Raw genomic sequence first — 8,276 nt, 5'->3', positions numbered from 1 at the left:
CAATGAAAATCAGACAACAGAGCCATTACATCATAAGAAAAACATCAATCATTCCTGTACACTCCCTTATTCCCTCCTTCGGTATATCCCATCCATGTAGACGTCTCCTAAGCTTGCCAGAGCAATTACATCATAAGAAAGACACTTATTCAGTGCTTTTTTCTTTAAAAAAAAAGGTGCCAAAACTCTCATCTTGTTAATCTTCTATTTATATAATTTTATTTATATATTTATTTATATAATTAAAAATATATATATATTCAGTTCTTATCATAAATTTAATTTATTGTATTGAAGGCAAATGTTCATAGTAAATTCCAAAGTTTTGTCCAATTCTTGTCTGGCAAATCTTTGAGATTTGAGCCAAGTTTAATTCATAATTGCCTTTAGTTTTTTCATCTGTTTTTGGCTTAGATGAAGTAATGCATCTTTCAGGCATTCACCAAATAAACTAGAATTTGTTGTGAGCATCTCCTTAAATACAAACAGCTCATAAGCCGGACCTACCTATATTAGCAACCACATTATTGATGGCTTGTGCATACCATTTTAAAGATATGATCACATTGGTTCAAGTGAATGAGATGCTCCTATAACCCAAAATGCATGATATTAATTCATCCCTGCCAAAATAGTTATTTTCATCAGACTTCCTTCATGATGAACTTAGAACACTAAGTTCTAATTGTAGAAAATTATCATGAAGACAGCATAGTAGGCTGCCATAGGGGTGAAAAATTATTTATATACTGCAGGTGGGTATAGTAAAGATGGAATATTTTTTTCTACTTGGAAAATGATGTGTTGCATTTTAATAGAGGAGACAATAGAGATCAAGGAGGCGGTGGCGCAGGTCCAGCACCGGGTAGGCCACCAGCTGGCCCGGCCCATGGAAGGTCAGCCACCCGCCGTGCCCCATGGGTGCCACCTCCATGCCCAGCGCTCACAGCTGCCCCGCCAGCACCGCCTCCACCCCACGCAGCCCTGCCGTGTAGAGCAGGCCCCGCGGCTCCCACAACACTGTGGCGTTATCGCTCCTGTCTCCTCTAGGTATCTTCAGGACTACCGTTAAAAAGAGGTGGAGAGGGAAATCATGTCCACCAGGCCTCGCCTCCCCATTGGGACAAGGGTCTCGCAGAGGGCAGGGTGGACTTGACAAATGCGAGTTATTTGAGGAGAGGGTTTCTTTGCCACCGTGTTTTCTCCTTCTGATTTGTGGTCAGCCTGGCTGACACGAGGTGAGCACGAGGCAGGTGCGCATATGTTTTCCATGCTTCGGTGCCAGGCTGGATGACACGGGTGAGCACTAGGCAGGAGTGCACATGGACTCCACTTTTTTGGAAGGGCAGAATTAAGTGCTGCTCCCCACCTCCCACTCCTGGTCCTCACTTACAACCAGGAGATGGTGTAGTTGGGCAGCAGGGAGAGGTGCAAAGTTCCTGCCAACTCGCCTTTGTTGCAGACGACTTGCATGTGCAACATTTGCCGGCCAGGTCTTTTGGCGTGCTCAGCAGCAATTCCTATTGGCTTTCAAAAGCCAATAGAGGGAGTAGCACAGCTTGTACAAAAGTTGAAAAAATTCATCAAAAAAGGTGGCACAACTCCGTTCTGAGAGTTCTATGAGAAAAAATGCCCTGCCCTTATTCCCTCCACGCATGTACATGTATATCCCATCCATGTACACGTTTCCCAAGCTTGCATTAAATTTCTCTGGTGCAAAAGCTGATTATAAGCAAGAAACCAACAATTAGGCTAAACAATTTCCCTTTGTTCCAGAACCCTTCACATCCTTATGTAACTTGGCTCTACATCATGCAGCCTGAACAGTGGTGGGATTCAAATATGTGAACAACCGGTTCTCCGTGTGATTGCTGCAAGGTTGACTCAGCCTTCCATCCTTCCGAAGTAGGTAAAATGAGGACCCAGATTGTTGGGGGCAATAAGCTGACTTTGTAATAATGCCGCTTGGGGTGTGTGTGAAAGCCCTAACAAGCAGGCATATACATAGAATGAAGGCTACTGCTAAGCTTGTAAGCCGCCCTGAGTCTTCGGAGAAGGGCGGGATATAAATGTAATAAAAATAAAAAATAAAAATAAAAAAATATTCTGGGCCTGGGCAACAAAAAATTAGCTACCAGTTCTGCCGAAGTGGTGCAAACCAGCTGAATCCCACCACTGAGCCTGAAGCACAAAAGAACACTAATAACAAGACTGGATATGTATCTCAATAAAAACAGACCCTTCCGGAAAGCAAAAAACCCTAATATGTGATTAAAGCAGTCTATGTGAGATGTTGGTGCAGAATTCACTTCAGCTTCAGGATGGAAGGAAAACAGATTTTTTTTTTCTTTTAACTGGAAATATTTTTAAACCTAAAAAAGCCAGGGAAGTTAGACCATATAAAGGCAACCACACACTCAGTTGACCCATTTGTTTGGGTGGTCTGGAAAGACGACTGTTTCCATATTATGAATAGTGGTCGCAAGTGATACTAACTTAGGTCCAACAATTTTCAGGGTTGTGAGACCGGTTTGAAAACACTCCACATTTTCCATTCTAGGATTTAGTTTTGGAAAAGGAGATCAAGAAAGCTGGCTATGCACAGCACTGGATGGAAACTGTGCACAGCTGTCATTTGTTTGAATTTGACTTGGTTAAAATAAGCCTTAACCTTTAAATTTCATCCTCTCCAGATGCCTGGAGTTGAACTCCTAGAATTTCCCAGTCAGGATGCTAATTGTGGGGAATTAGGGAAGCTGAAGTCTGTACAACAGGAGGGAGGGGGAGAGTATCCAGCTATGGAACCGGCCTGGCTCAGGAATTCTGGGAGTTGAAGTCCACAAGTCATAAGGGGAGCCACAGTTCCCCACCTCCGCCCTTTTGGAGTTGGGGAACCTAACAGGAAAACGAGGGGCGGAGCTAGAGCGTCCTTGCGCCCGCTCTTCCGGTGCTGCTCTAGCCTCCCCGTCGCTGATTCCGGCATCTTGGTGGCCTGTTCTGCAGGTGAAAGTCACTTTGAGGAAGCCGCTGCTTCGTCGGTCTCGTTGCGGTGAGAAGCCGAAAGCTGGCCAGCAGCCGGTCGGGGAGAGGAGCCCAGCTGCTCCGGGCCTTGCTTCCGTCCTTGGAGGGGGTTCCCCGGCAGTGCCGACCCTTGGCAAGAGCGCGGGAAGGCCCGGTGCAGAGGAAACCTCCACCCCGAAGGGGAAACACGCCCGTCCGGGTCTTTGGGTCGCAGGCTGCGTCCTCCTGGCCATTAGCACCTCAGTTTGGGGGATGGGGAGAGATGGGAAAGCCTGGAGGGGGGGAAACCCTGGAAAAATGGGAAAAAAAACAGTTCCCCCCCTTTTTTTCCAAAACCATTTGGGGAAAAATGGGGGAACCCTCTTTCCCCCCCACCCCAATTTTTCCAGTTTTTTTCCAGGCCTTCCCATCTCCAGGGGTGAGGAAGGTTGGAGTCCAGGGCATGCGGTGGCAGCAAGAGGAGGAGGCCGGGGTCCTTCGGGAAGTTTGGACCCCCAAGAGCCCCAGTTCTGGTTCTGTTGATGGGGAACCTGCCTTGCCTTCCCTGGGCATCCGTTGAGGAAGGGGCTCATAGAGACAGTCCTACTTTCCTTGGTCACCTCCACGTTTTATTCTTGGCACCCAGCACCCCTCAACTACTACAAAAAAGGGGGCTCAGAGGGAGGGAGGGGGTGGAGGAGGTCGGTTTGGGTGAAATCTGCCCTCTCAATTTGTCCTGGGCAGAAGAAGTTCTTTCCATTCAGACCAAGCCCTTTGTGGCCTCACCCAAAGACAGCCTTCTCCAAAATACAGGTAGTCCTCGGATTAATGACCGTAGCTGAGCCAAAAACGTATGTTGCACAAGCGAGAAATGTGCTAAGTGAATTTCGCCCCATGTTATGACTTTTCTTGCCACAATTGTTAGCGGATCACTGCAGTTGTTAAATTAGTAAAATTAGTTAAGTTGGTAACACCGTTGTTAAGTGGATCTGGCTTTCCCCTTTGACTTGGCTTATTAGAAGATCACTAAAGATGATCGTGTGAACCCGGGACACTCTAGCCGGCATAAATACGAATCAGTTGTCAAGGATTGGCATGTAAATTGCATGACCCTGGGGAAGCTGCAATGGTCATAAGTGTGAAAAATGGCCAGTGCTATTGTAACTTTGAACATTCACTAAATGAACTGTTGTAAGTCGAGGGCTTCCGGTAGCAAAAAAAAAAAATGTTCAAAAAGAATGTGCACCCAAGCAGACTTAATACAAAAGGTAACCTTGCAGCCAAATGACAGTATTCCACAAGTTTAATAAAACATCATCATCATTAGTTGGGGGATTGTGTGACAGTATTTCTGTTTGGCCCAAATAGCTTGTCTTGTCTTTTCATCGTGGATTAGCACTTACATGAAGATTAGGAACATTGGCAAGAAACTTAGGGTACATCACATTTGAGCATTAAGGTCCTCCCCCCCCTTCTTGTTTTTACCTTGATTTTGCTAAAACAGCTTGAATTCCTAATAGCAGAATTCTCACAAAGCTGGGGTAGCCTTGAAATGGAATGGGGCAGTAACTATAGTTTGGTGAATGGTGGGAAGCCACTGTTTTACCATGTCAGTCACAAGTGAAGCCTTCATACAATTGTTTTCTTTGGGTATTGGATATTGTGAGAACACAACATCTGTTTTGTAGTCTGAGCATAGGCTGCTGTTGAACCCAGCTAATGTGTATAAATCTTCAGTACTTCATACTAAAGGGGCACACTGTATCACATATGGCATGTCATTTTTGTTATTGTTTTCCTGTCTGCAGGCAAGATACCTTTGTACCTTTCATTCCCCCCCCCCCAGATAATCATATTGGGAAAGGTGCTCTTCTGTTCTGTAAAGAGTCATGAAGTCTCAATTAAAGGGACACAACTAGTAATTTAATGAAAATTTATGCTTTCTTCCCATTGTTCAATTGAAATATTTCAGGAGCTGCTTAGACACTATCACTCTGGTAGATGCAAGTTTCTTTCAAACTGCATCTAGACTGAACTAATAAATAAGCAAGTTGTTTATTTAGTCATCTGTTCAAGGTTCAGATGTTTAATTGTTTATTAATCTGATTAACCACCTCCACTTTTATTATTTTGGGCCAAAGCCAGCAAGCAGAAGTGCAGAATAAAGTATCTGCTTCCAATTTCTTGGCATGTGAGCATTCTGAAGCCTTATGTCATACATATCATTTCTGTTCAGAAGGCTAGAATATATATGTAGAACTGGTTTGCTAAAATCTAGCTTGTCTGCTGTAAAGTTTAAGGATGAAACCATCTGTCCAGTCTGTTATCAAGGTTTTTTAAAATGGAGAGGCATATTAATGTATTAGATTAAAATAGGTGTTGGTCACTGGTAAGGATACCAAGGCTTTTTTCTATTTAGCAGGAAGGAGTTCCAGACATATTTCTATAGCTGATGTGAGCAGAAGATTTGATTTATTTCACTGATTGCAGCTAGGAGAATCAGACTGTACCAGTAGTCCTTGACAGGCAACTCAGTTGTTAAACAAAACTGTTCCTAAGTCCAATCACATGACCACAAATGTACTAGTGATTTTACTTAGCTTTCCTTTGCTTTATAGCAGGGGTCTTCAAACTTGGCCCTTTTATGACTTGTAGACTTCAACTCCCCGAATTGCTCAGCCAGGCATGCCTGCTTCGCTGAGGAATTCTGGGAGTTGAAGTCCACAAGTCATAAAAGGACCAATTTTCAAGTTCCCTGCTTTATACTGTCCAAAGAGTACTATCCCAAACATCTGGGTGAGGACAAAGGGTGGGAAAGGTTTCCAAAACCTGACTCACAAGTAAGCCAAGTAAAAAGGATAGCTCTTGCAGCCCCTTCCCCCATTGCTCTGTCCTTTGGAATGCTCACTCCAGCACTGAGATAATTAGAAAAGAATTAATGTTTGTATATACATTCATTATAGAGGAAGGGATTATAAGATTACAAATAAGAAGGCATACAATAGGGAGTAGACAATGATTTGTGAGCGGGGTTCTATTTAGAATAAAATATCTAGGGCAATCCTGTATTAAATTCTTTGGGGAATAAAATTGCCATAGGGAAACATGATTTTTTTCCCCCTCAGGAAATGTCTTCTAATAGTTGACATTTTGAAGCACCAGGATATATCAATTTCCTGATTTCATATCTATTTTCAGAAAATGTCTGAATCCATAAGAAGCAAGATAGAGAACTACAAAACAGCTCCATTCGACAGTAGATTCCCCAATCAAAATCAAACACGGGGCTGTTGGCAGAACTACCTTGGTTAGTATAATTGATGCATGTGAATGTTTGCGTCTCTGCATTATGGATATGAAAAAAAGATTTCATATTCTGAAATTTTTGTAAAACATGTTTTTCTCTGTTGAAGTAAAAATAATATATTTATGGAAAGTTTAAGGTTTAAGGTTTATTAAATTTATATGCCGCCCTTCTCCCTGAGGACTCAGGGCGGCTCACAACAATAAAAAGTTAAAAGATATAAATACAAAAATTAAAAGAGGATAAAACAATAAATGGTATTCCTGCCGCTTCTACCTATATTTAAAACACTAGTTACACGATGAAGAATAATTTCTTTGGCTTTAACAAATTATTTTTTTAGTTTTAACACAGCACAGCACACTTCCTTTTTTCTCTGTAATTTATCTTTTGAACTTTTTTGACAGCTTGGGTTATAGTTTACCATGGTAAAACAAAATTTTAACTATACCAGGCAGGCAGTCCTGATTGCGTTAAAAACTCCTCAATCTTCTGAAAACCACTGTTTATCTTGCATATAAGAGTCACTGCAGTAGTGAGATCAAATGTCATATACATTTAATAATAAATAAATATGCAACCAAGAATATTGAGTTGTGGGGATTTGATAATTTTTATTTTCTGGTTAGGCTGATTGTATAACACAGTATTGAATCCCCACTAACGTTTTCCATAGGAACAATTGATTGGAGATTGCGAAAACAGGACTGATGTTATATCATCATTGTCATAAAAATGTATTTGGATGTGTGGGAGGGCAAAATGGTGGATACAGGGAAGTGTTGTTTTTTTTTAATTTTGGAACCCCAGGTGTTGGACAATACACAGTCTTGTAGATTCTTCAGGCTTATACACAGTTCTGTTTTACGGGTTCTTCCGGATCCCAGATTAGATGCATTTTGATTTTTTTTTTCCTGGTAGATTTCCATCGCTGTGAGAAAGCTATGAATGCCAAAGGCTCTGATCCCTACGTCTGTCAGTGGTATAAAAAAGTATACTCATCCCTGTGCCCTTCTTTCTGGGTAAGTAAATTACATAAGTCTGGCTGAAGCATTTTTGTACAAGAAACGAGGGCAAATGAAGACACTCTGTAAAAGATCTCTCCCTTTTCAGTGGGTCAGCCATGAACGATCAGACCAAAATAGTTCAGAGTAAAGCACTAGAATCCCTGGCATATTAATTATGGGTGTTGCAGTTCTAGTACATCTGGGAAACAATTGATTACCAACTCCACACCGTCAAAAAACTCCATTCAGAATTGTATGCAAAATATTTCTTGTCCCTCTCTTTCTGGACATAATTGAGAAGCATAATTGTATGGAAGAGTTGCAGTTCTACAGCATAACTCTTATTGAGAAACGGTGAATATCCTGTTCTTTTGCAGGTTGACAACTGGGATGAACTTCGGGAAAATGGCTCTTTTCCAGGCAAAATCTAATGTTTTTTCGTCTGCCAGTATCTCCCCCTATTCAGGATGTTGCACTGCTGAGTCCTTTCTATGTGTACATCTGAAGGATTGTCTGAAATGGCTCTTGGCTGCTTGAGCATCTGAATCATTTAATAGTACAAAATCTTGGATATCACCCATTCTAATAAAATGCATAATACCCAGGCCTGTGTTTATCCTGCTAACTCCATTAATGATTCATGAATATGTTCTACCGCTTGCTTTATCTATGGTAATGTTCTCAAAGAATGGGACAAATGTCATTGCTGTGGTATATGTGGTGCTTTCTCACTGGACCCCTTTTAACAAGATAGAAGCCTTTCCATTCATTGCATTAAATAGCTTATATTTACATGGGAAACTTTATAGCTGCTTGTAAGGGTGATAACAGGAATTATTACATCAGGGTCAGCCCTTTCACACCTGCTCATTTCTCAGTTGCTAATCCCAGGTTCTGGGCTAAGCAAGTGCCACGTGAAAAAATTACTTGGGGAGATGGTCTTGATTTCAACATATTTGAATAGC

At 41.9% G+C, this 8,276-nt stretch overlaps 1 protein-coding gene across 1 annotated transcript; it reads left to right on the top strand.

Annotated features, from left to right (window-relative positions):
- The first annotated feature begins 2,894 nt into the window (after positions 1-2,894).
- On the top strand, positions 2,895-7,916 carry COX6B1 (cytochrome c oxidase subunit 6B1). Its single transcript, XM_081335171.1, has 4 exons — positions 2,895-3,049; positions 6,199-6,307; positions 7,226-7,326; positions 7,689-7,916. Exons 2-4 carry the CDS (start codon positions 6,202-6,204, stop codon positions 7,740-7,742), a joined length of 261 nt encoding a protein of 86 aa, XP_081191297.1. The 5' UTR covers positions 2,895-3,049; positions 6,199-6,201; the 3' UTR covers positions 7,743-7,916.
- The last annotated feature ends 360 nt before the right edge of the window (positions 7,917-8,276 follow it).

The sequence above is a fragment of the Vipera berus genome, assembly GCF_964194415.1.
Source record: "Vipera berus genome assembly, chromosome: 9".
Lineage (NCBI taxonomy): Eukaryota > Metazoa > Chordata > Lepidosauria > Squamata > Viperidae > Vipera > Vipera berus.
This window is presented reverse-complemented; position numbering and strand designations above follow the sequence as displayed.